General features: G+C 40.4%; 2 protein-coding genes across 6 annotated transcripts in view; both read left to right on the forward strand.

Moving 5' to 3' along the window:
• AP1G1 (adaptor related protein complex 1 subunit gamma 1) overlaps positions 1-12184 on the forward strand; it is a 76748-nt gene extending 64564 nt beyond the window's left edge. For both annotated transcript variants that reach the window (XM_007074916.3, XM_007074918.3), the window contains 5 exons: positions 94-220; positions 4346-4453; positions 4561-4721; positions 9363-9461; positions 10880-12184. In XM_007074916.3, coding sequence (XP_007074978.1) covers positions 94-220; positions 4346-4453; positions 4561-4721; positions 9363-9461; positions 10880-10981 — 597 coding nt within the window. In that variant the 3' untranslated portion in view covers positions 10982-12184. The remainder of the gene's footprint in view (positions 1-93; positions 221-4345; positions 4454-4560; positions 4722-9362; positions 9462-10879) is intronic.
• Positions 12185-19139: 6955 nt separating this feature from the next.
• Positions 19140-27869, forward strand: part of PHLPP2 (PH domain and leucine rich repeat protein phosphatase 2) — a 75611-nt gene continuing 66881 nt past the window's right edge. For 2 of the 4 annotated variants that reach the window (XM_042968533.1, XM_042968535.1), the window contains exons 1-2: positions 19140-19261; positions 26024-26286. In XM_042968533.1, the coding sequence (XP_042824467.1) occupies positions 19163-19261; positions 26024-26286 (362 nt within the window). In that variant the 5' untranslated portion in view covers positions 19140-19162. Of the gene's footprint in view, positions 19262-22558; positions 22648-26023; positions 26287-27869 lie in introns of those variants that run through there. The other 2 variants (XM_042968534.1, XM_042968536.1) reach the window with 2 other exon arrangements.

The following is a 27869-nucleotide window of genomic DNA, read 5'->3' on the forward strand; positions in this document are numbered from 1 at the left end:
TTCTCTTCCTTATTTTTAAGTCTTGAAAGAGCTTTGCCTTAGATACAGATTAGACAAATGATTCATGAATTGAGATACTATTTCTTTGTTTAGGCCAATGATTTATTGGATTTGTTGGGAGGAAATGACATAACACCTGTTATTCCAACTGCACCTACAAGCAAACCAGCTTCTGCTGGTGGAGAACTTCTCGATTTGCTAGGAGACATCAACCTTACAGGTGAGAGCAGACTGGAGTTATTTAATGCTTGGCTGGGGATAAAGGCCTTCAGGAAAAACTGCACTGAACATAGACTTTCTGGCACATGAATCAATTAAAGATGGGAGAGGCTAAGTAAGAAGTAGGAATAGAATCTTCAGAATATCTGGGATATAAGCTACCATTCTAATGTTCTAGAGGTAATTCAGAGGAATTCCTTAAAATCCAGTTTTTAATTTTGGGAGGATAAATTGCTCCCATTGTATTTAAGATAGAAAGGACTTTCTTTTTAAGTTTTTGTTTTTATTATTTGAGAGACCGTGAGTGGGGGAGAGGCAATGAGAGAGGGGAAAAGAGAATCCCAAGCAGGCTCTGTGCTGTCAGTGCAGAGCCTAAAGTGGGGCTCTAACCCATGAACCTGGGATCATGACCTGAGCTAAAATCAAGAGTCGGATGCTTAACCGACTGAGCCACCCAGGCACCCCTAAGATAGAAAGGACTTTCTTTTTCAGGCTACAAAAGAAATAGATCCCAAGTCACTTCTGCTTTCAGTTATTGTTGTAATACATCACTTTTCCTACACTTCTTTCTACTCCTGATTAGTTTTCAGTGACTAAGGAGAGTGGAGAGATGTTAACCTATTTTCCTCTCTCTCTTAATAAAGCAGTGGATGGAGAAAATTGTCCATAATTATAATACTCAAACTTAACTTTTTATTTGGGAATGTTTTTTTCTTACATTTGTTTATATATAGTAGACATTAGTAATTGCTGATGTATTTGGTGATATTATGAACCTCTGAGTCCAAGAGTATCACTGTAGCATGTAATTCCTGTCTTTTTTGTTGTTGTTGTTAAGTTTTATTTGAAAGAGAGAGAACGAGAGAGGGGAAGGACACAAGCCAGGGAAGGGCAGAGAGAGAGAAGGAGACACAGAATCAGAAGCAGCCTCTAGGCTCTGAGCTGTCAGCAGAGAACCCAATGTGGGGCTCAAACACGTGAACTGCAACACGAGATCATGACTTGAGCCAAAGTCAGATGCTTAATCTACTGAGCCACCCAGGCGCCCCACATATAATTGCTGTCTCAAGTATAATGACGTGTTACTGCATACATGGCCTCAAATAGAAAATAGCCATAGAATAAAGATTTTGGATGGTCATCTAGACTGGCTAAATGGTTTTTCCTAACAGCATCCTCCCAGAGCTTATGGTTTATATTTTATGTCTTAACAAAATTTCAAAGTGTTACTTGTCATATACTTTTGAGTCATTCACAAGTAATTCCAAATCCTCAGGTACCATAGCTCTATTGGTTATATGGAAAAAACAACCCCTTAGTTAAAACACAATGTATAGGGGCGCCTGGGTAGCTCAGTCGGTTGAGTGTCCGACTTCGGCTCAGGTCATGATCTCGCAGTCTGTGAGTTCGAGCCCCGCATCGGGCTCTGTGCTGATGGCTCAGAGCCTGAAGCCTGCTTCGGATTCTGTGTCTCCCTCTCTCTCTGACCCTCCCCTGCTCATGCTCTGTCTCTCTCTCTCTCTCTGTCAAAAATAAATAAAACATTGAAAAAAAAAAAACCACAATGTATAGATGATACACTTTACTTATTGACATACTAGCATTTCCATGTTAGTACATAATCTTCACAGTTATAGTTTTAAATGGTTGTCTAACATTGTATTAAAAAGTTTGCTTCAGGGGCGCCTGGGTGGCACAGTCGGTTGAGCGTCCGACTTCAGCCAGGTCACGATCTCGCGGTCCGTGAGTTCGAGCCCCGCGTCAGGCTCTGGGCTGATGGCTCGGAGCCTGGAGCCTGTTTCCGATTCTGTGTCTCCCTCTCTCTCTGCCCCTCCCCCGTTCATGCTCTGTCTGTGTCCCAAAAATAAAAAAAAAATAAAAAAAAAAAGTTTGCTTCATGGGGCACCTGGGTGGCTCAGTCGGTTAAGCTTAAGTCTGACTCTTGATTTTTGGCTCAGGTCATGATCTCATGGTTCATGGTTTTGAGCCCCTCCCGTTAGTGCTTGTCTGCACACACTTTCTCAAATAATAAGTTAAAAAACAAAAAGATTCTAGCCTTCTTTTACTTCACTTTGTTAATCCTTTTTGAAAAGGTATATATATATGCAGTTAATTTCATAAGTAGTTTGAAATCTATTTACACCTAAAAGGCACTCTTTATTTTGCTGTGTTTTCTTATGTGTCTTCTTGTATTCCTGATTTCTCTCAGTTCATGGTCATTACTATCATTTGCATGATCCTCAACTTGTTCTTGTTTGGAAGGATCAAATAAAAATGGTAATTTGGTGACTTTCTTCACCCATTTTATACCACCCCTCCCAGGGTTTGTGTGTATGTGTGTGTTAAAATTCTAACATTTATAAAATTTAGGGTCACCTGGGTGACTCAAATCATGATCTCACAGTTCATGAGTTCGAACCCTGTGTTGGGCTCTCTGCTCTCATTGCAGAGCTCGCTTCCCTTTGGATCCTCTGCCTCCCTCTCTCTCTGCCCCTCCTCCACTGATACACACACACTCTCAAAAAAAAAAAAAGAATTAAAAATAAAAAATAATAAAATTTAATAAATGTCTTGATCTACTTAGCTTGTAAAATAAAAATATTATTAAATTATTATGATGGTGAAAATACTGTTTTGCCCATCAGGGGTTGGCAGTGTCTAGAGATTTTTTTTTTTTTTTTAATTTTTTTTTCAACGTTTTTTATTTATTTTTGGGACAGAGAGAGACAGAGCATGAATGGGGGAGGGGCAGAGAGAGAGGGAGACACAGAATGGGAAACAGGCTCCAGGCTCCGAGCCATCAGCCCAGAGCCTGACGCGGGGCTCGAACTCACGGACTGCGAGATCGTGACCTGGCCGAAGTCGGACGCTCAACCGACTGCGCCACCCAGGAGCCCCTAGAGATATTTTTGATGGTCACAACTGGGAGGATGCTACTGTCATTTAATGGGTAGAAGTCAGGGGCGCTGGTAAATATCCTACAAGGCACAAAGCCCCCACAGCAAACAATTAGCCTAAAATTTCAATAGTTTTGAGGTCAAAGAACTTAATTTTTAAAATTTTTTAAAATTTATTCATTCTTGAGAGAGAGAGTACTAGCGTGTGAGTAGGGGAGGGGCAGAGAGAGAGGGGCAGAGAACCCCAAGCAGATGCTGTGCTGTCCATGTAGAGCCTGATGCTGGGCTTGAACCCATGAACTGTGAGATCATGACCTGAGCTGCAACTAAGAGCCGGATGCTTAACCAACTGAAACACCCAGGTACCCTGATGTTGAGGAAATTTAGAGGTATAATCATGTTCAGCTCTCCTGTTGCCAAATTGTTCTCCAGTTTGTACCGGTTTACATCTCTATGGCAGAGATTAGAAGTCCCCATTGCTCCTTATTCTTACCAGTATCTGGTATTATCAGACACTGAAATTTTCACCATTCTGTTGGATGTGAAATAGTATCTCATTGTGGTTTTAAACTTTGTATTCCTCATTACTGGTAATGTTGAGTATCTCTTTACATATGATTCTCTTTTCATTCAGGTTCCCTCTTCTGCAAATTGCTTGTTTATATCTCTTAACCACTCTTTTTTAAAATTTCATTTTAGAGTGTGAGCAGGGGAGAGGGGGTAGAGGGGCATGGCGGGGAGAGAGAGGCAGAGAGACAGAATATGCATCTTAAGCAGGCTCCACGCTCAGTGCGGAGCCCAATGCAGGGCTCATCCCCACAACCCTGGGATCATGACCTGGGCCGTAATCAAGAGTCAGATGTTCACCCGACTGAGCCACCCAGACGTCCTGTATAGGTGCTTACCACTTTTAAATTGAGTTACCTTGTTTTCTTACCAATTTGTAGAAAATCCTTATAGGTCTGTGTACACATCCTTTTGCTGTTTTGTAGCAAACATTCTTCTCCTGCCTGTGGTCTCTCTATTTTATTTTAGTATTTTTAAATAAGAGTTACTCTTTTTAAAGTATTTGAATGTTTAGTTCTTTCTTCTTATGGTTTATGCTTTTTGCATCTTGTTTAAAAAGAATCCTTCTCTTAATCTGAGATCCAGTAATTTTCTCCTGTATTTTTTTGGTGAGCTTTGTCATGCTGGCTAAGATTGACTTACCATTGGAACGCTTCATTTAGGTGCTCCGGCTGCTACTCCTGCTCCTGCCTCAGTCCCACAGATATCCCAGCCTCCTTTCTTATTGGATGGGCTTTCATCACAGCCTCTCTTCAATGACATCACTACAGGTATGGTTACTGGTATCACCATCAGTGAGAGGTGGTTCTTGAAGAAGAAAATAATTCTGCAAGCCTTAAGCTGACTGCAGTTAGACTGATCTTCCCATGCTTTCCAGGCATCCCCTCCATCACAGCATACAGTAAGAATGGCTTGAAGATAGAATTCACCTTTGAACGGTCAAATACCAACCCTAGTGTCACAGTGATAACGATACAGGCCTCCAACAGCACAGAGCTGGACATGACAGACTTTGTTTTCCAAGCTGCAGTACCAAAGGTACTACAATGTTGTCTTTGTCTTTTTCCTTTGATTAAAGATTGATTTTTTGTCACACATTTGTTGAGGGATATATTTTAAGCTTTAGAGGTTAAATCAAATTTGCAGGTTTAATCCAAATTAACAGTACTGTAACTATTATGGTTCATTAAAGCATGTTTATTTTTGAGAGAGAGAGAGAGAGACAGAGTGTGAGTGGGGGAGGGGCAGAGAGAAAGGGAGACACAGAATCCCAAGCAGGCTCCAGGCTCAAAGCTGTCAGCACAGAGCCCGACATGGGGCTTGAACTCACAAACTGATCATGACCTGAGCTGAAGTCGGATGCTCAACCGACTGAGCCACCCAGGTGTCCCAAAGTATGTCATTTTTAATGAATACTTTTTACTTTAAATATTACTTTAAATACTTTAAATATTTTTACAGTTATTCCTGAAGGATAAAGGACATTCTGATTATAGCTAATGAGATTCACAGCAGAATTCTGTGAGGTGGTCTACTAATGCTCAGGGGCATGTAAAGTAGGTTGGAGTTCAGAAATACAGTGGTAAAAACCTGAAAAACACAAATACTAACATGGAATTAAAGTTCATTAAGATGAAGGACTTTATTTGGTATTCTCTTCTAGTCACTGGATCAGAATTGACAGTTTTCATCTCAGTATTTGAGTGAAAGAAACAGTCATTCCTCCTTCATTAATACCTAGTTTACTATTGATACAATGACTGCTTAGTTTTATTTATACCAGATCTTAGTTTAAGGAATATTTATGCCCCATCTTTGAATAATGAAAAGTTCGGTGTATAGAAACATTGAGAATGAAGAATAGGCAAAATTTTCCTGTAAAGGATAGGATAGTAAGTATTTTAGGCTATATGATTTCTGTTGCATCTACTCATTTCTGCTGTTATAGTGAAAAAAAGGGGGGTGCCTATGTGGTTGAGTGACCAACTCTTGATTTTGGCTCAGGTCATGATTCCGTTGTCATGGGATTGAGCCCTGTGTCAGGCTCCTTGCTGAGTGTTGAGCCCACTTAAGATTTTCTCCCTCCCTCCCTCTTTCTCTCCCTCCCCTGCTAGAGCACTCTCGAGCGTGCTCTCTCTCTCTCAAAACAAAAAAGCCATAATCACCATGTAAATGAAGGAGTGTGGCTTTGTTCCACAGTAAATGTTCCAGTAAAACATTATTTACAGAAAAGATGTCAGGTCATTTTTGGCCCATGGGTCATAGTCTGCCAGCCATTGGTTTAAAAAAAAATTTTTTTTTTAACATTTATTTATTTTTGAGACAGAGAGAGAGCATGAACAGGGGAGGGTCAGAGAAAGAGGGAGACATAGAATCTGAAACAGGCTCCAGGCTCTGAGCTGTCAGCACAGAGCCCGACGCGGGGCTCGAACCCACGGACCGTGAGATCATGACCTGAGCCGAAGTCGGACGCTTAACCAACTGAGCCACCCAAGCACCCCTGCCAGCCCTTGGTTTAGACTAAGCTAACCTTATCTTTGCAGTGACATGTGAAGTGTGACATTCAAACCACACATTTTTGAAAACTGAAGACATTTTGTTTGTGGTTACTGTTGATTTTGCAAAAGCCTCCTTTAATTGCATTTTTTAGGAACTAGAGTAATGTAGATGTTTTAGGAGAATGGAGTGGTTTCAGTACTAATTGTGTGACATTCAGCAAGTTCCTTAAACTGTGTGCCTCAGTTTCTTCCTTTACAAAGAGTGGATGGTGATAATGATGTCTATTTCCTAGAGTTCCTTTGAGGATTAGATGAGTTTTATGTGCTGTGTACTGTTTTAAGCACTTTTCATGTGTTCATTGCTCAGTAAATGTTAGCTGCTACAACTTAGGGTTTTACACTTGTTACTTGAGGCTGTGTACTAGCAACATACCACCTCTGCCATTAAAGCATAGCCTTATTTTTGGTGTTGTACTCTACAATACCTCCTTGCATGTCATGATGTATCTTGAACTTCAAAATACCATATTTCATAGGTTCTATTACTGTTTTCACTTTTTATTATCTCTGAAATTGAGATGCATTTTAAAATTAATACTTTGTCATAGTTTAATTGGTAACCTGTTATCTTTCTCAGGGGTACATAAAATGGTGTGAATTACAATTAATGGCATTTTACATTTGATGAAATAATGTAAATAAATAAAGAATATTTTAGCTTACATCATCCATCTTGACAATAGAATTATGATAAGACCCAACGTGATAAGTCTGTGAGTTGATACTAAATCTCTTTACTCTTACAGTAAAGTTTTGGTCCTTACAGATGGCTAGACTTCCCTCCTCTCATTCTCTGCCAGCCCCATCTCTTCCCATCTCTTTCTGTGTCTCTCCCCCTTCCCTTCTCTCTCTCTCACTCTCCCCCTCTTCTCTCCTTCTCTCTTCTTTCCTCTTCCTCTTTTTCCCCTCTTCCTTTTTTCTCCTCTCTAATATTTTTTCTTTTTTTCCTTAATTTTTATTTATTTTTTAATTTACACCCAAGTTAGTTAACATGTAGTACAATAATGATTTCAGCAGTAGAATCCAGTGATTCATCCCCAACGTGTAACACCCAAGTGCTCATCCCAACAAGTGTCCTCCTTAATGCCCCTTTCCCATTTAACCCTTCCCCCCACCCACAAACCCTCCAGCAACCCTCAGTTCTCTGTATTTAAGAGTCTCTTAGGGTGCCTGAGTGGTTCAGTCGGTTAAGCATCCAACTTTGGCTCAGCTCATGATCTTGAAGTTCGTGAGTTCGAGCCCCACATCAGGCTCTGTGCTGACAGCTCAGAGCCTGGAGCCTGCTTTGGATTCTGTGCCTCCCTCTCTCTCTGCCCCTCCCCTGCTTGAGCTCGCTTTCTCTCTCTCTCTCTTTCTCTTTCTCAAAATAAATATTAAAAAAATTTTTTTAGAAGAGTCTCTTATGTTTTGTTCCACTCCTTGCTTTTATATTCTTTTTTCTTCCCTTCCCTTATGTTCATGTTTTGTATCTTAAATTCCACGTATGAGTGAAGCCATATGATACTTGTCTTTCTCTAATTTTCCTTGGCATAATACACTCTGGTTCCATCCACTTTGTTGCAAATGGCAGGATTTCATTCTTTTTGATTGCCGAGTAATACTCCCATCACCTATACATACATACATACACACACACATACACACACACACACATACATACTACATCTTCTTTATCCATTCATCTATTGATGGACATTTGGGCTCTTTCCATACTTCGGCTATTGTTGATAGCGCTGCTATAAACATGGGGGTGCATGTGCCCCTTTGAAACAGCACACCTGTATCCTTTGGATAAATACCTAGTAGTGCAGTTGCTGGGTTGTACGGTAGTTCTATTTTTAATTTTTTGAGGAACCTCAATACTGTTTTCCGGAGTGGCTGTACCAGTTTACATTCCCACCAGCACTGCAAAAGGGTTCCTCTTTCTCCACATCCTTGCTGACATCTCTCGTCGTTGCCTGAGTTGTTAATTTTAGCCATTCTGACAGGTGTGAGATGGTATCTCATTGTGGTTTTAATTTGTGTTTTCCTGATGATGATCACTCTCTAATATTTTAGAAGACTACACTATTCAGGAAAGATTTTAACAATCCTAATGTATAGGGGCACCTGGATGGCTCAGTCGGTTAATCGTCTGCCTTCAGCTCAGGTCATGACCTCACAGTTCATGAGTTCCAGCTCCATGTCGGGCAGTGCGCTGACAGTGCAGGGCCTGCTTGGGATTCTCTCTCTCCCCTCTCTCTTTGCCCCTACCTTGCTTGTGCTGTCTCTCTGAAAATAAATAAACTTGAATTAAAAAAAAAAATCCTAGTATGTAGAATCGCTACATATATATACTATATTGTGCTAACAATTATCGTTGACCTATCTTACAGCACTTTTATCTCTTCTCTGTGAACAAACACATGAAACTTACTAACACTAAAAATTGTGGCATTTGGCTTTTCCAGGTCTTTTGCTGTATAGGCTAGTTCTGCACGTAATTTTTCTCTTAATCCCTGTGTCACTAATGGAGAGATCCTGGTGTATTCCACATACATATTAACATCTGGGCTCTTTTCAGCTTTTCCTTTACCTCTGTCATGTAGCCTTTGACACATTCCAGATTATGTAGACTTCAGAAAACAAAAGGTCAACTCTCCTGATCCCACTCACACCAAAGCATAAAGGGCTGTAGTTGGTGAATGGTATGCTGGTTTGTTATTTCTAGAAAGTTTTTTTCTTTTTTTCTAGCTTTCTTTAGCCATAGACACCCATTTTTTACCTGCGTAGTTGATCAGTTACTATTAAGTGAGGTTGCCAAAACAAGAATTGGTTACCTTTTGAAAAGTGGTAGGCTAAAGTTCCCTTTGCTTGTAAAGAGGAGAGTGGCTCATTGCTAGTTTTCATGATCAAAGACCTAATGGTGGCTTTTTTTTTTTTTTTTTTTAAACAACATGAAGGTTATAGTCAGCCCACATACTATGAATTGCTGGTATCTGGAAAACAAATAGAGCATAGTAGTAGGTAAATCTGTTACTTGAATAATCATTTTAGTGTCTTGACATTTTTATTTGTTGACATCTCTGACACAGTATTGACTGTATTATTTTTTCTGAAGAGTGCCCTTTGTTCCCCACAGACATTCCAGCTGCAGCTTCTGTCTCCTAGTAGCAGCATTGTCCCAGCATTTAATACGGGGACCATCACACAAGTCATTAAAGTTCTGAACCCACAGAAGGTGAGTAGCACATTTGAAGGCAATATCTGAGTGAAGTATAAGCATATTTCCTGAAATAAAATTTTGCTTTGGTTCTCTAGGTTTTTTTTGACTCATATTCATAGAAGAAATCTGGGAAAGGTCTACTCTAACCTCTTTATTCTTTTGTAGATTAGATAATAAATGCAGCTCAGACACATGAAATGGTTTAGTGGCAACTTATTAAAATGCAGCTTTAAAGAATTATCTATTTGGAGGCTTACAGGTTTAATTTCTTTGTAGAAGAGCAGAAGGTTAGATATTTTAATCTTTACACAAGTTGCAGTCTAGGGTAAGAGTATCTGTACAACCCCATATATCCACATTTACTACTGTAGTAAGTATTCACAGCAAAAGTGGAAGCATTTTTAATGAACCAGCCAAATGAAAAGTAGCTTTAGAAACTGAAATTAAGCAATATTTTCATTACATCTTCTCAAAGAAGTAAATTGACTCTTTAATAGTCATCATTTGACTCGTTTTCAAACAGGTTTTGAAAATGGTTAAAAGATTTCTAGCAGTGTCTAATAACCCCGATATTTCCTTCTTACAAAACATTTTGCCTTTCCTCTGCTATGCAGTGTATTTTGGAGTATCTGCCTATAGCATAGCATAGATTCCTTTGATGATCTGATACATAAGAGTACAAATTTTCTTAGTGCATTAATATTTGAAATCTGCCACAGAAAGTCAAAAGGATTTATAATTGAGCTGTCTTATAATGACTTCTGTTACCATAAGTTAACTCTTTTTTTTCTGTCCTGGGAACAAAAAAGTTTATGTTCACATTTACTATTGGTTTTACAGAGAACATCAGTATCTCTGAATGTAGAGCATAAGATGACTATGTTTACCTCATTTTTCTAGAAGCTTGGATCCAAAGGTTGAATGTTTTTGAAAAGCACTCAGCCAGTGTGACTATGAAATGCTCCCAAGTGGTTCTGTCCCGTTAATGCAGTTCTAGGATTGGAGCTGATGATGTGTTTTGGAGATGCCTTTTCTCTACTCGACTGCATGATGTTGGCCAGAGTACTAGGCAGTAGGGATGGTGGTGGTTTGCCTGTATCATTTTTAAGAGACAGCTTTGCTATAAAATAATTTGTTTCCTTTGAGATTAAAAGTCTATTTTGTAGGGCTGCCTGGGTGGCTCATTTGGTTAAGTGTCTGACTCTTGATTTTGGCTCAGGTCATGATCCCAGGGTTGGAGATTGAGCCCTCTGTTGGGCTTGGAGCCTGCTTAAGATTCTCCCTGCCCCCCCCCAACCCCCCCGCCGTCTCTGCCCCTCCCCAACTTGCACATGTGCTCTCCGTCAAAAAAAAAAAAAAGTCTATTTGTGGCCCACATAGATTCTAGAGATTTCCTTTCAGTGTATAACTTGTAATTCTCTGTTCTTCCACAGCAACAGCTGCGAATGCGGATCAAGCTCACATATAACCACAAGGGCTCAGCAATGCAAGATCTAGCAGAGGTGAACAACTTTCCCCCTCAGTCCTGGCAATGAGGGCCTGGGCACCATTCTCATTCTTGTCCCACTCAATCAAAGGAACTCTGGGAAGGAGGTTGTGATCGCTGGCAAGTCCCCCCCAACTGTACCATGGGCATGAGGAGCTGAAGAGAACTGTTGAGGAGGATTTTCCTGAAGTTATCGCTGACCTTGAAGCATTGTCAAAGACGAATCTCCTCTCCTCCACTGTTGAGGCTGGCTGCTTCTGGAGGCTACTTTGCACTCTTCCTCCTCTTCTCCTTTGTCCGCACTTCTCCACCCGTCCCACATTTACAGCCAGAATCAACATTCCCTGGGCCCCTGAGGAAATAAGCAGCTGGTCTGGAGGAGAGGACTAGAATCCATGGCAAGAAAACACTCACTCTGTCTGTGCAGCAAAGAGTTGCCCCTTCTTTCTACTGTGTTTTTCTGTGGACTGGGCGAGGTGGGGTATTCATTCCTCACTAGCTGGGTTACTATCTTCAGGCGCTTTTTACATCAGGCATTCAGAATGGAAATGTAAAAATGGACTTTAGGGAGCCCTGCCTTTTTCTACTGGTTCCCCCAATGTTTGAAAGAGGCATTAGGCTCCTGGTAGCCTTTTCTGTGCATTGCTGTATACACACAGACACACACATGTATGTATGTTTGTTACCAAGAACTGGGTAGACCTGGAGAGGTTTAAACACTGGACAGATGCAGTTAAAAAGAGCTTTTGTTGAGATTTGGCATGAAGGATATGGTGCTCTATTTGTAATAGAAACTCCCAAGGCTCTTCCAGCTCCCCCTTCTCTCCATTCTTTAGCTGTAGTCATGAATATTCTCCATGATTTTCAGAATTGATTCCCCTGAAAGTGCAAAGTGAACAATTTCTAAAGGATATATTAATAGTTATTAATGCCCCTGTTCCCACCACAAATTTTAAAAGTTTCTCCTAAGCCCATAACTTGCCTGTTGAACTATGGTAAATGGGTGGAAAGAGGAGTTAGCTTTTTAAGATCAGACTCCTTTAAAAAAGCACCTTTGCCCATAGGAAGAGTGAGTATCAGACTCATCCTAGAGCATATTGGAGTCATCTTCTCCATGATTCCAAACCTTCCTTTTTATTTCCTGAGCCTGGCTTGGACCTTGGCATTCCGTTTGAATTCCTTCTTCTAACTGGAACATTTGTGTTGTATCTGTAACACTGGCACTGAAATAAAGACCACGCGGTTAAAGAAATCTTTCCTATATTGTACTTTATGGTGTTGGAATGAAGCCATGTAGCTTCCTTGCCCCTGTATGAGAGGAGGTCTTATGGACACCATAGGGTAGGCATATCCTTTCCTGAGTCTGAGAAGTTGGTGTCTTGAGAGTAGCCAATCTCATGAATATCTGCATCAAAGACCTGAGGTCTGGAGCTTTTTAAACTAACGAGAGTGCCGAGTGCTTTTTAGAAAGGATCCTTGTGTTATCAAACCTTAACACTGAGTTGCTGGAGTGAGGTAAGGTGACTCCTGTGGCACATATTGAATGTACCGTGTACGTTCAGGTGCACAGGTGCCATGTCTGATACACTAAAAGAAGAAAGAAAAAGTCAGGCCCACCTTGCTCTTATAATGTTTGCAATCATTACTGTATTGATTACAGTATAATGACTACTTTGGCTCTGGTCTTAAACCTGGGTACAAATATCTTTTTTTCCCCCTTCACTTCCCCAAGCCTTTACTTAAAATTTTCAGTGTCTTGTCAAATCTAGCTCTGTATCAGATGCTAGATTATTCCTAACATTTGACAAATGGGGGTTGAACTAAAAGGTTCCAAAGGGGAAGATTTCTGGTCTTATATAAGAGCAAGATTTGCTAAAATTTACTCTACTGGGTAAATGGTTGATTGAGTCAAGAACAGGATATTACCTTGTGCATAGTTTTCAGTAAAGGCAAGTGTGGACTAGTGTATATTTCCAACAGCTGCTCTGCCTGTGCGATGAAAAATACAGCCTTTTAAGCTTTATTTTGCAGACTGATTTCCTTGGATGGATACTTAATGCTGTGAAACATGATAGGGTTAACATAATATTGGTGGATTTCTTGAATAGAATTTATCTAACATTCCTCTTTGTGTTAGAGGCTTTATTTTCTCTCACGTTTATAGTTGACCAGCTCAAGTTTCTTTAGTTGGACTGAGTTGGATCTCAGAAACCTGCTGAAGACCATGCTAGAAGACAATGCTAGCTAATGGAGCTGGAAGGGGTCTACTCTAGTAACAAATGTCCATGGGTGATTATAGTTTCGAGGTAGAGTTATAGGATTATTCATAGCTTTGTCTAGATAAAGGGATAAAAATCATGGCCTTAACACAAGGGGTGCTGCCTAGAATATGAAGTGGTTTTGGAGAGTGAAACTGAGCACCACACTGAAGAACTAGTGGCCAAAAAACTGCCTAGGATACTGATGGTTGTGAAGACTGTTCCAAGTAATTGGATCTTTGAAAGCTTCAGCGTGCCTTAGTTTCTAGGATCAGAATAAGTTCTCCTCGTACTTGGCCTTGCTGCTAAAAGGAGAAATCTCTTAATTTTTATGAATACTTACACATTTCAGTAATTTCTTTCCCTGGTATGACCATTCGAGGGGGAGCAAATTTGAATAGATTTACAACTTCAGAGCCATTGTGAGGAAAGAGTGATTTCCATGGCTGTTTTAATAACTCCAGGGTGATAAGCAGTGAGCCTACACATACTTGGACAATTTCACATGCACTTTTACCTCATTTTCCCCCTCTTTCCTGTCACTCCTACCCCCAGCCCCAAAGTAATCCTAAGGGAGAATTAATCTAAGTAATCTCAAAAAACTGTAGGAAGGGTGCTCTACCCGAGAAGCTTCTCCCACAATGCTCTGGTGCTGTTACCTTGAGGTGATTTGGACAGTCATGGAATGTTTTATGCTGTGTGTAGTGATCATCTGTTCCTTTTAAGGTCTTTCTCATTTAAAGAATCATTCCTCAGTGTAACAGTTGGGAGGGGATTCTTTCCTCTTACTAGGTTAAAGATGTATTTCATTCATATAAGAGAGTAGACATTTAAAACTGTTCAGCACTAATGGTTTGAGTATTTCCATCTACTGTATAAACATGCTTTCCATTTTTACATTCTTCTAGAAGAGATTGGAAGGGGATACTGTTTGAGGTTCAACTTGATTATTTTCTGCATTGGAAAATATTTGGGTCACAAGAACTAGGGGGAAGAAAGAGTTTGAATGTGTGTATTTTTTTCTAGTGAATGTATTTTATCCACACGGTCCTAAACCAAGTGAGAGCTAGAGAGCAAAAAGTGGATATTCACAAATTTGTGGTTGGTGGAGAGGTGGTTCATGACTGTGTGTTTATGCGTTTGGGAGTGGGGAGGGTCACTGAAGAGGAAAAGACCTGAAGTTTGAAACACTTTGACCAGCTTTGGCTCAGGAAGGTGGGGCTGCTTGTAGAAGTGGAAGGTGAATCACTCTTTTTCAAGCAATAGTAGTGAGGGGGCTCCATCTGCAGGGTTCCAGGACCCGGACACTTAAACAGAAGGACGTGCTGAAGCAGCTTGCACGGTTGCTTCATGAACTTCCATGAGGCTGATTCTGGCTTCAGGATGGAGCATTGGAGATTTTTCGTTTTTGTTTTTGGAACCTGCTGTTGCGCTTTGTGTGTTTTGTTTTTGTTTTCTGTTTGGGGGGGGGGAGGGGCTCATGGGAAAGAGCTTCTGAACTCTTTCCTTTGTGAACTCCCACTGTGTCCCTGTAAAGTCCTTTTCTTTCATAATTGTTGTAAGTTACATTTTCATTAAGCCCCATCACATCTTCTTTACTGTAAAAATATTAAAGGCTGTTTCTAAGTGGGACGGCTAATTCTAATTATTGCAGACATATTTTTGAGATGTAAAAAAAATTTAAAATTAAATGATAAGTCTTAGAGGTGAGTGAGGAATAAAATGGATGTAAACATTTACATGGGATGCATTAGAATTCTGTGTGTATTGTCTTTTGGTTGAAACAAATTATGAACAGTGACTAATAATAAAAAGTCAATACTCAAATGATTTAAAATTTGCTTCCTTGCTTCTTACAAGTAGATTAGAGAAGGCTTGAATGAATTCTTATTCCAGAGCTTTGAGCTAAACTTACTGACCTGTTAATGTTTCTTTTACAGAAATCTCACCTAGAGGAATTTGAATGACTTAAATCTGTAGTTTATAGACAGTCAATAGTGCAATTGGAAATTTTTAACTAATGATTATTAACTAATGCTTACTTCTCCACATGGGTGAATTCTCAAACAAGGCAAAGCATGTCAGGGTGAAATGTGTATTAGGGGCCAGGATGGGGTTTTAGTTATAAGCTTCTCTGTAAATTGTTTAAGTGTATCTGTGACTGAGAAGAGGAAAGATTGACCAGCCAAAATGAATTGTTTCATGATCTATTTTATATGAATTCTTCCATAGAAGAATGGTTGGAAGTTGGAAGCTGTAGGTTTTCTATTACTCAGGTGATCCCTTATAGTCCCTTGATTGAGAAGTGGGAGAGTGTGACAGCCCCCTAAGTGAGGAGGAGAATAGAGCCTGTGGCCTTTATCTAGTTTATGCAGAAGTGCCCTTTGGCACTGTTTGATAACTGACATTTCTGTGATCTTTCCTTATATATGGATTAGTTAAAATTCATCTTTGTTTCTAATACTAAATTTGGTTAACACTTTCATCTCCATATAATTTCATGTAGAAGAAAATCTAAAAGCTACATTAGAGAAGTTTACCCAGTAATAATAGAGTTCATACATTTACTTAACAATACAATGAATAGTGCTTAGATTTGAACTTTAGTCCAGAAGGACCGAATTAATTTTTATCACTTATAAGGGTTTTCCATGCTGTTTCCTCCCCTAGTTTATTTGTTCCTTTATTTTGGAAATAATGAAAACATTCACAGAAAAAAACATTCCTTCAAATCCTGAAGCCAGGTAAATACTACCTGTTTCTTTGGAACTAAAATAAAGAAAATCTGCTCAACCTGTGTTAGAAATAAGAGATTTAGGCCTAAAGATGACTTTGTGATGATCATTAAAGGAGTGGGAACCAGCTATAAATAAGTGAATGTAGTAAGATCTTATGGCTCTTCTACCAGTTTGACAGACTTTTCTTCTCCAGACTTTGTATTTTGTAGTGAGGATTAGGGAAAGCTCCTAGGATAAATTTGTGTGTGTGTGTGTGTCCTTCCCAGGTGAAGAGAGAGAGGTATGTACTTATAAAACCATACAGAGAGGAAGCAGTAATGACTTGTCTGTCTCTTGGCTTGATCTAAACAGTGATTTCTGTAATGATGAACCTGCAGTGAGGGCAGATGGATTTTTGCACAGAAATTCCCAGAGGAATTTATTTTTAGGGTTAGTCTCAGCTGTTTACCATTTCCAGAAACCATAGTTACATAACCCTTGGCATACATAATGCACATTGCCTTGAACTGGGGAAGAACATGAATATGTGACCTTTGAAACAGTATAAAATGTTAATGGTAGTACATGATTTGAAAAAGGAGAATCAATTGCTTGACTGCTAAATTGGATCTTAAAACATGGAGACCTTTAAAGAGCTGCATCATAAATGATTCCCTGCAACATCTGGGCTGGAAATTCTTTTGTTGTTGTTTGTTTTCCTTATGAAAGGGGTACTACTGTTGTTGATGAAAAAATAGTAAATACATAAATTTTAGCATATGCTTGTATTCTGAATTGATGCTTTAGCCTTTATTCCATTGATTTAAAAAAAAAAACCAAAAAGCAATCTACCACTGCTGTTCCCCAGCATTAACTCAAAATGCTGATCCTGGGATAGGATCCTTTGCCCTTGTTCAAGGGATCAATCAATAAAGAGTTTCTCATGAGATCTGGAAAAGGCAATGTATAAAACCTCAAGAAACAAGCTTTTAGAAACCCTAATTCTGAACCACATTTTGGTCTTTCCACTGCCCATCTGCCCTTGGTTAAAGTTCACTTCTCTCTCTATATGGGTGCCTATAACCTTCATACCAGTGTTGTTGCTGGAATGTTACCCAGTAAGCATTGAAATGGGAATTCAACGACTTTTTTTTTTAAATAATTTTTTTAAGTTTGAGAGGAAGAGAGCAGGGGAGAGGTTGAGAGAGAATCCCAAGCAGGCCCTGCACCATCAGCATGGAGCCTGATGTGGGGCTCAAACCCGTGAAACTATGAGATCATGACATGAGCCGAAACCAAGAATCAGGTGTTTAACCAACTGAGCCACCAAGGCACCCCAGGATTCAACTACTTTGAGTAGCTTTCATGAAAGTAGTTTCAAGGTGGAAGGAAGACCCAGGAGGTAGTCAACCTAAGACCTTTTTTCACTTTATATCAGACTTGCCAAAGTCATTTTTAATTTATTAAAATAAGACAAATGAAGATTACTGGAGATCGAATTTTGGCATATGCAAAGTAGCTCATATGAAGGGAGAAAGTAGTTTCCAAACTTTTACAGAATAAATCATTTGTACAGAGAGTTTTTACAAGAGTCAAATTTTATCTTAGAATTTAAAAGATCTCCGAATGCATATATATCACAGTAGAGAAGGGGGCACAGACTATGCTGTTAGATCTCAAAACTCTTGTACTAAGCCTACAATTAAAATGTTTTAATTTTTTTAGTGTTTCTTTTCTGAGGGGGGAGATCTCAAAACTCTTGTACTAAGCCTACAATTAAAATATTTTATTTTTTTTTAGTGTTTATTATTTTTTTGAGGAGGGGGTTGGACAGAGGGGCAGAGAGAGAGGGAGACACAATCTAAAGCAGGCTTCAGGCTTTGAGCTGTCACTACAGAGCCCAGGGAGGTCGGGGGGTGGGGGGGTGTTCAAACTCACGAACCCTGAAATCATGACCTGAGCCGAAGTTGGATGCTTAATCAACTGAGCCACCCAAGCACCCCTCAATTAAAATATTTTAGACATACAGTTAGTCTGGGCTAGGCAAGTTGGAGCAGTGGATAATGGGGAGATAACTTTTCACTAATTATTCAAATCTCCGGAAGTTACTGATTTTGCTGCTTAATTCCCTACATGTTGCTTGAAGATTCACTAACACCTGTGTAAGAGGAAAACCCTAAAATCCAGAAGTCTAAAAGGTTTCCTAGGAAAATTTAGAGCAGAATTAAGAGGAGAGGTCTGAGGAACTGACTGTCTTAAATTTGGAAAATCAGAATTATAAATTGTTACTGTTAATTCCTACTAAGCACTTTCTCAAGAAATGAATCACTGGGTTTTACTCCTGAAGCCAAGACTACACTGTATATTAACTGGAGAATATAAATAAATGAATGAATGAATAAAATGTAAGCCCTTAAAAATCTTGATAATAACTTAGATATGAATTTCTGTTTCACAGCTAAGAAACAAAAGCTCAAATCAAATAAACTGCACAAGGGTATAGATGTAATAAGAGGCACAGCTCAGATTTGGAATTAGGATGACTCCAAATCTGGCCCACTGGCTAGTCACAAAACTACCGTCCCTTCAGGAATTAAAATAATAAATTAACTTCTAAAGATTTTCTAAATTAGCCTTACAAATAATAAAATGGTCTTAGACCATATTATGACTTCAGGCAGGGAAGTGACATTTTGTACGCGAGGTTGGGTTGAATTTGCTAAAGAACGTCGTGAGCATCTTTAGGAAGAGAAAGGGCCTTGTTAAGGTGAATATTCTCGACAATCCGTTCAGTGGCTCCGCATGTGAGGGTGACAGGCCAGTTTTGAAGCAGAAAGAGGAAACGTCTGGGAGAGGTAAGTTACAACAGCCACCCTCTGCGGAGGGCAGCGTCCGGTCCCTACTGACAGGTGCAGACCCCACCAGCCCCTAGTCCAGCCGGTACCTCGGAGGCGGTGATAGCAGGGAATAACCCTCAGTCCTCCAAATAGAGGGCAGCGGGGGACTCAGGCCCAGCCTTTCGGTAGCGCCCGGCCCCACCCGTGGGCTCCGCACCACCGGCCAGCCAGGATTCGGCTCCTCGCCGTAGCCGCGCGGGGCCGCAGCTACGCAGGTCCAGCTGGGCTGCGGGAGGGGCGGGGCCCGGGGCGGGGCCCGCGGTCGCGGGGGGCGGGGCCGGGGGGCTGCTCGCGCGCGCCGCCGAGGCTTCGCGCGCCGTAGCGCCGGCCCGGCGTCCCTGTGCAGCCTCCGCGGCCGATGGGGGAGGTGGAGCCGGGGCCCGCGGGCCCGCTGGAGCCCCCGGAGCCGCCCGAAGCGCCCGCGAGCCGCCGGCCGGGCGGGATCCGGGTCCTGAAGGTGAGGTGGGAGGGCTGGGGAGGGAGCAAGGAAGGAGAGAGGCCGCCCCTGCCCCGCGCGGTGGCCGAGGCAGGCGGCGACCCCCGCGCCGCGTCAGTCCGCTTCGCCGCCCCTCTGCCCCGCAGTCTGACTAGGGGCGCCGCGGACCCCGCAGAGGCCTCCGCGACTGGCCCCCGCCGAGGCCTCGGTCGCCTCTGTCTCCCCTCGACTGCCCATCCCTGGCCGCGCGCCACCCGCCTCGCAGGCCCACGCCTTCGGTCCGGCGTCCGCCCAGCCGCCGCCGCCCACCCGGCTCCTTCAGGACCCGGGGGCCCGCCTCGGCCTCCCTCGGCCTCGCTGGGGGCCGGGGGCCGGTCGCCCGTGGCCCGAGAGCAGGGCTGTAAGTACGCAGGGCTTTCTCCCCGGACACCTGAAGACATCACCCCAGCGGGAGGATGGCGGCGGTGATTGGCCGGGCTCTGCGGTGTGCTCCGGGCTGTGCTGGGTGGAGCGGGCTGACTCTGCCCCCGGGGCTCACCGCCGAAGTTAGGACCCGGCTCGCGCTCCGAGGCGCAGGCCTACACGCTCGACCTGCCTGCCTGGAGAGAGAATCCCCGGAGGATCTTAATCTCCGGGAATCTCTGGTCTCGTTGCAGCGGGGAGGAGGGGTTTGGCAGAACGGGCATTCCTGTTTTGGGAGTGGGGCTAACAATCCAGGGAGACGGCGATGGGGGAGCAGTTATGCAACAGGCATCTAGCAGGATTTTGGGGCAGGAATTGAGGGGAGTAGGAGGAAAATGAAAGCAGATGCAAGCAAGGCGGAGAGTGGAGACTTGAAGGGGATGACAAGAAGTTTAAATGCACAAGAGATGTAAGGTCGGGAGGCAACAGTAAAGATGGTTTAAAGGAGGGGTTGTGGGAAATTAACTGGATGGAGTTTTCTACTGGCCTCTGAAATAGTTGGAGAGAAATTTTTCTGTAGGTCAAATATATAAGCTAGATGTCCTTCTGGAGGTGGAATAGAATTCTTTCTAGAGTTCTAGAAGAGGAAATCAGCAGAATTTAAAACTTGCCAGCGAGATGGGAGAGAAAAGAAAATTTAGAGGATTTGATGTCTTTAAAAATACTGTGCAAAACAGTGAAAATACATAAAGTTAAAAATGCATTAATAGTTGTTAATTGGGATTAAGGGTGAGCATTGTATTATTGAGTTTTTTTTGTAGGACATTACAAAGGTGAGAACAATGAAAAAAATAATAGACGTAAAGTATCTGGTGAATCCATCCATGAAACAACATAAAATAGAACTCTGTAGAATTTGAAACACTTTTTTCTGCTACTACCTCCCAGTCTTAGTGCAGTGACTTAAAGAAATAACTTTTCATAGTTTACCTTTACTTCTGCATAAACCTTGTACGTACTATTTTAACTTACTTAACCTTAAGTCTTAAGTATAATTACTTTAAGGCATTTATTTACTTTAAGGCATTTAAGGCATAATTACTTTTAGACATTTATTTAAAACTATAAGGTCACCAAGTGTAAATTGTGAATGAAGAAAAGTTCTGCCCTGGCTTATCAGGAAATGGCAGGTCTGAGAGATAGGTAATGCCCTCTGGCCTAGAAGATAAACAACCTTGGCTTTTTTTATAGCAACTTTTTGTTGGGGAGGGAGTGAATTATGAGAGGGGAGGAATTGAGAAAGGAGGCTCTTGATTCAAGGGTCCTACCTTCCTGCACTTCCAGGAAGTGATCCTCTTTACCACTGGTTCCCTGGGGTTCCAGTCTGGGGACCATTAGAAAGATTCCAGAAATTGATTTTGATTATAGTACTGAGTTGGTGGGAGGCTGACAGTGTCTAATGCCCTTGCATCTCTTGCTTTATTGCATACGGTCAACATTTTAAATAATCCTTGCAAATTAATGGGATCATCAATGGTGAATAGGTGCTGTGTGTTCTGCATACAGAAGTTTCTTTAAGTAGCTGAGTAGTTGAATTTTGTGTCAAGTGAAACTGGACAAGAATCTATAGGTAGAAGAAAGTCATAGTCTCCTACCTGTTCTTCTCTAAAGAACCTTTGGAAAAGGCTTATTATTTTTTTTTTTTGTAATGCCTTTATTATACTTAATACCTAATTGTGAGCATCATTATTGTCTAATATAGATCTTCATAAAAAAGGCTAGTATAGCTAAGCTAGTATAATTTAGCCAGGTTAGATCTAGGTCCATCTGTATGGGATATTGGAAAGTTTGATTCAAAACTCTTCTCCCAGATTTATTTAGCAAATTGCTAATTAGAATGTACCCATTTACTGCTGTTGGAATATAAATATGATAGTGGTAATTGGTAATACTCGTAAGATTATTGGGAGTACCTTTGAAGCATCATTTTCCAGATGTTTCCTACAACTTTGGGATTATTGTTTTACTCAGACTGTACAAGATAAGAAGTTACAACTGGACAGTGAGTGCCATGAGATCCATTTTTGTCAGAACTAGCTTCAAGTTTTTATCCAAATAATGTGTGTATGTGGTTCTTAAAAATCCGTGAATACCAAAATGAGTTTAATGAACTGAAATATTCTTCCTATCCTTATCTCATCCCACCCTTTCCAAAATATTCCTTAACATATATATTCCTGGAGATGAGGCTATATTGTTTTAAAGTTTTGAACCAGGGAGTATATCTCCTACCTTACAGAATTTCACATTCTAATAGAACCCAGTGCATAGGGAGAGTTACCTGACCAGACTCTTGTTTTTACCATGCATATATTAGAGCTAATTGTATGTGGGCATTTAATATTTTATCACCTTTGAACTGATTACAGCCCTCATAGGTTATTTTTCTTTTTAGAGAGTTAAAAGCTTAAAGTAGGTACTTAATTCATGGCTTATTCTAAAGACTTGTGCTTTCTAGAAATACATTTAAATCTTAAATGTGCTCTTTTATACTTGTTTGATGTGAGAGGTAATTATAGTTCTGTTTCCTTTTAGAAAAGTTTGTCAACAGTTTTTATTTAAGAATAAGGAAAGCAATGGGGCGCCTGGGTGGCTCAGTCGGTTAAACGTCCGACTTCAGCTCAGGTCACGATCTCGCGGTCCGCGAGTTCGAGCCCCGCGTCGGGCTCTGGGCTGACAGCTCAGAGCCTGGAGCCTGCTTCCGATTCTGTGTCTCCCTCTCTCTCTGCCCCTCCCCCGTTCATGCTCTGTCTCTCTCTGTCTCAAAAATAAATAAACATTAAAAAAAAAAAATTAAAAAAAAAAAAGAATAAGGAAAGCAATAGAATGTTCTTAATCTAGCAATTTCAGTGGAAAAGTGATTCTAAAAGCTGAAAATGTGTCAGAGGACAGTACTGGCCTTCAGCAGTTATCTGATGCTTTACACAGTGGAGAAGAAAGCACAGGTAATTCAGCAATAGCTAATAACAGCTGAACAGTCCATCTAGATTTGTTGCTAGAAGGCTATGCTTGTTTGGTATCTAGGCCTTTTAAATGCCCATTGAGCAGGTTTAAGAGAATGATATCTACTCAAGTTCTAATTCAGCAGTTTATCTTTATAGGGTGTAATATGTCATATATGTAGGAGACACATTCTTTGACCAACAACACATGTGTTCAGTAAAGTTCTTAAAGAATGTAGTCTTTTTTTTTTTTTTTTTTTTGGTACAAAAAGGTGTTTTTATTAAAGCACAGGGACATGACCCCTGGGTAAAAGGAGCTGCCAGGAATTTATAGTCTTGATACAAATATATAAACATTTAAAAATGTCTTTAAAAATCCTCACAGAAGAAAAATCATGGATGAACTAAAATAATAACTTCCTGGGGTTTCTCTTGACTTTTTTAAGATTGATGAGATCATTGGGCCTTATTTGACCTTAAAAAGTTTTTTAAAAGAAGCTTTTTGGTGGTTGTGTGGAATAGTATCCACTTGCTCTCTCCAGTGAGCTAAATTTCTCTCCACTTGGTGCAGAACACAGAGCTTCCTTGTAAAGATGTTACTGTACCATATAGAATACTATTTTTTTTTTAAATCACCTTGATTTTTTTTAATGTTTGTATTTTATTTTGCGGGGGGAGGGGCAGAGAGAGAGAGGGAGACACAGAATCCAAAGCAGGCTCTGGGCTCTGAACTGTCAGCACAGAGCCTGAACTCATGGACTGTGAGATCATCACCTGAGCCAAAGTCGGATGCTTAACCGACTGAGCCACCCAGGCTCTGAGCCCCTAGAATGCTGTTTTTATTTTATTTTTTTATTTAAAAAAAAAATTTTTTTTTAACGTTTATTTATTTTTGAGACAGAGAGACAGAGCGTGAACGGGGGAGGGGCAGACAGAGAGGGAGACACAGAACCAGAAGCAGGCCCCAGGCTCTGAGCCATCAGCCCAGAGCGCTACGCGGGGCTCGAACTCATGGTCCGTGAGATCGTGACCCTAGCTGAAGTCGGATGCCCAACCGACTGAGCCACCCAGGCGCCCCCTAGAATGCTGTTTTTAGATGGGCCAGTTGTTAATCTTTCCCAGAGACTAAAAAATAAGGAATATTTGGAATTAATCAGTGGTTAAAATTACTTGGTGATAAAAGTATGATGGCCTTTGTCTTTGTAAAATAAGTACTTGAAAGCCCTTTGTTAATTCTGAGATGTTCAGCTTTGAGAAAATGCTCTTGTTGAGAAGAGAGAGACCTAGTTCCCACTTGTAGCAGGGGTTTATCCTACTTATCTAAAGTTAGAATCAGTAATAATCCTCATGGTCTTAAATAGCTATATTCAAATCCTTAATATCTGTAAAACAGTTGATTTACTTGTCATCCTTGAACAATGAAGCCATTCTCATATTTTTCTTTCTTCCTCCCTGGGAATACCTTTTTTCCATTTATTTATTTGTTTGTTTGTTTGTTGATTGATTGAGAGAGAGAGAGAACGCTCACACACGTGTTGGTGAGGGAAAGGGAGGTAGAGAATCCCAAGCAGGTTGTGTGCTGTCAGCGCGGAGCCTGACATGGGGCTCATTCTCATGAACCTTGAGATCATGACCTGAGCTGAAATCGAGAGTCCATCGCTTAACCGACTGAGCCATTCAAGTGCCCATCCTTTATCAGCTTTAGAAATTGAACCTTAGGTGCCACATTTGCCCTCAAATATTTAATCTTGGTAATTACAAAAATAATATTTGCTTTATTTGTAGGTATTTCTGATTTCCAATGAGGAATAGTAACAAAAGTGTTTTATTTACTTTTTGGTTGGCAAAAAGATTTTAGTTCTCTGTAAAAAAGGAGATGTTCCCCCCCTCCGCCCCAAGCTTATTCAACTTCTTGCCAGAGCAAATTGGGCTAAAGTATAGACTGGCAATACATTTCTGTGATGTCAGTTAAGTTCTGAATGCATCAGTTTGCCACTCAGGTATTAAGGCACCGTAATAGATTCTCAATATAGAAGAGAGGAAGAAATATCAAATACATTATTAAAACCCATTGTGATCCCCATAGTAATAGATGCATATTCAAGGTGAAGAGGCTCTGCTGTGGAGAGAGTAGAGTCGCTAATTTTAGGTATGCAGAGAGAATGGGGATGGGAAAATAGAAGGCTCCGTAGAGAACACAGGGTGACAAATGAGTAGAGTTTTCAAGCCTATCTCATCAGAGGGACAAGGTGAAGGACCTTTCAGACAAGTCACACATTTAAGGAATCGTGACATGTTTGGGAGTTATAGGTAGGTGGATATGACTGAAACAGTAACAGGTAATGGAGACTGACACTAGAGAGGTATGGCAGTGTAAGCGTTAGTGGAAATGCCTTTATATTAAAAGGAATAGAAATGGCCCATCATAAAAAAGAACAGGTAAATACTGATCTTTAGAGCCTTGTCATATTATTGCTGTAGCAGTTGTTTTTGCTTTGAGGTAACCACAATGTGTGTGAATTTCACATACCTAAATTATCAAATGCAACAGTAATTTTTTTGGGAACATGATTAGAATATAAAAACCATTTGTACAATATTCTATACTTATTTAGGATGTGAGGCAGAGGGTCAGGACCCTAGAGAAGCTCTCAATTTGCATTATAGAGACATGTCCAAAAACATCTAATGCAGCATTGTTTATAACAGTGAGAAATTAGAAACAAACTAAATGCCATCAACAGGAGAATGGATATATTGCAATGTATTCATGTAATGGGATATATTCAGATGAATGAGCTGGGTGTATTAGCATGACCAATATTGACCCCCCCCCCCCGCAAAAATGGCAGGGTAAAACATAAGTATGTTAGCATTTACAGTTCTAAATCATGTAAAATAAAATTTCATTTGTAGATACATACATATATGGCAGACAGAAAAATGCACGGAATGGTGAATACCAAATACAGTAGAGTGTTTCTGCGGAGAGAGGGAAGGAAATGGAATTGATGGGGTATCAGGTAGCTTCAGCAGTATATGTAAGAATATGTTGTATGTATGTTCTTTAGAATAAGGATCTGAAATAAATGACAAAATGTTAAATTTTATGAAAGGTGGGTAATAGGTGCACAGATAATTCTTGACATTTTTCTGAAAACATAAGAAAAAGAAAGGGTCAGAGAAGCTAATGGACAGAGTCCTGAACAGCTAGCAGGAGAGAAAACCATTTTCCAGCTTAGGAATGGGCATGGCGGATGTGGAAGGCCCCAAGAGAGGTGTTTGGTGAATGTAGAGTGGAAGGGTGGGGTGAAGACTGAATGTGTCTAACTCAGCCAGACATTATAGCTAATGATTTCTTTCTCTTGATGTTTTTTAGAGAAATATGAAACGCAATGGGAGCAGAACTTGTTTGAATAGGAGAAGTAGGTTTGGTTCTCGAGAAAGAGACTGGCTGAGAGAAGATGTGAAGAGAGGTTGTGTTTACCTTTATGGAGCAGACACGACCACTGCCTCTACAACCGCCTCTGCCTCCTCTGACTTACATCTCGTCCTGTGTACAGTGGAGACCCCTGCGTCAGAAATCTGTGCTGGAGAGGGAAGGGAAAGTCTGTATCTACAGCTTCATGGGGACCTAGTCAGGTATGGTCTGAGTTTTACCACTCTGATGTAAGTCATTACTCTTTGTGATGGGAAGTGGGCTCTAGGATTTTCATTGTGTTTAGAACTGACGTTGATTGTGGGGTCACTAGGCTTGAAATAAGATTTGTCCTTGGAATGCTGACATTATGATTCCTGAATTTAAAAGCCATCAGGGAAGGAAAATGTGATGGTTACTTCATTTGGATTACACCATGGGTCAGATATCTAAATATAAAATAAATATTTTAAAGTTATTTAAAAAAATAATACATGTAAATAGAATGAAATTGAAATGTGTAGAAAGAAATAGAGAAGTATATATGCTCATGCATAAATATGTGTCTCTCTGTATAAATTTTATTTTATAATTATATTTTTAAAAAATTTTAAGTAATCTCTACACCCAACATGAGGCTTGAACTCATACCTCCTAGATCAAGAGTTGCATGCTCTACCGACTGAGCCAGCCAGGCACCCCTGTATATAAATTTTAAAACTAATGGTGCTATATCCAGCACACTACTGACTGGAAATCTCTTATAGATCTTTTTGTATTAATATTTATATAATTTACATTTATTTAATGGGTGTATAATAGTCCATTTTATGAGTCTACCATCATTTTAGCCTTTTTTTTTTTTTTTTTTTAATTTTAAGTAGGCTTCACACCCAACGTGGGGCTTGAACTCACCACCCTGAAATCAAGAGTGGCCTACTCTACCAACTGAGCCACAAAGGTGCCCCAGCCAATCTCCTATTAATGGACATTCAGATAGTTACTACTTTTTACTTCTATAAGCAGTGTTGCAGTAAATATTCTTTTACCTATGATATTTCTCCCATGTGGAGGTAATCTGTAGGATAAACTCCTGGAAGTGGAATTGCTGGGCCAAAGGATATATGCATTTACCATTTTTTTGTTTTGCTTTTTTGTATGTAGACTTTGTGCCCAGCACAGAACCCAATGCAGGGCTTGAACTCATGACCCTGAGATTGAGATCAAGAGTCGGATGCTTAACTGACTGAGCCACCCAGGTGCCCCTGTGCGTTTATAATTTTGATATATATTGTCAGATATCTCTTCATAGAAGTTAAACTTTGGCAAATAATATAAAAATATGCCTATTTTCCCCTTTCTCCAGATCATGTTAGGATTAAATTTTATATGTAAATATAAATACATACTCAAGCATGTGAGCACATACTTGCTTGTGAATAGACCTGATTGTCAACAGTTTTTAAATTAGAGAATCATAAAGTCAGCATTCCAAGGACAAATCTGTTTTCAAGCCTAATGACTTAGATTTTTGCAAATCTGGTAGGAATTTTGTTATTTTGTCATTTTAATTTTCATTTATCTTAATGAGTGCAGTTGAGCATATTTTTATAGATTCAAATGCCATTTGTGTTCTTTAGAATTTTTTATATAAATGTGAAAAAGTATTCTCATAGTAGTCTTATACTGTGTTTATGAACTCTTTGCTTCAATTAAAAAAAAAAAATGGTTCTTTGAATTAGACATCAAATAAGAGCTTAAATGCCTGACCATTCTCCTTCTCTCCTCCCTCCCTGTAACAAATGTC

This window comes from Panthera tigris, chromosome E2 (genome assembly GCF_018350195.1).
Source record: "Panthera tigris isolate Pti1 chromosome E2, P.tigris_Pti1_mat1.1, whole genome shotgun sequence".
In the NCBI taxonomy this organism is placed as follows: domain Eukaryota; kingdom Metazoa; phylum Chordata; class Mammalia; order Carnivora; family Felidae; genus Panthera; species Panthera tigris.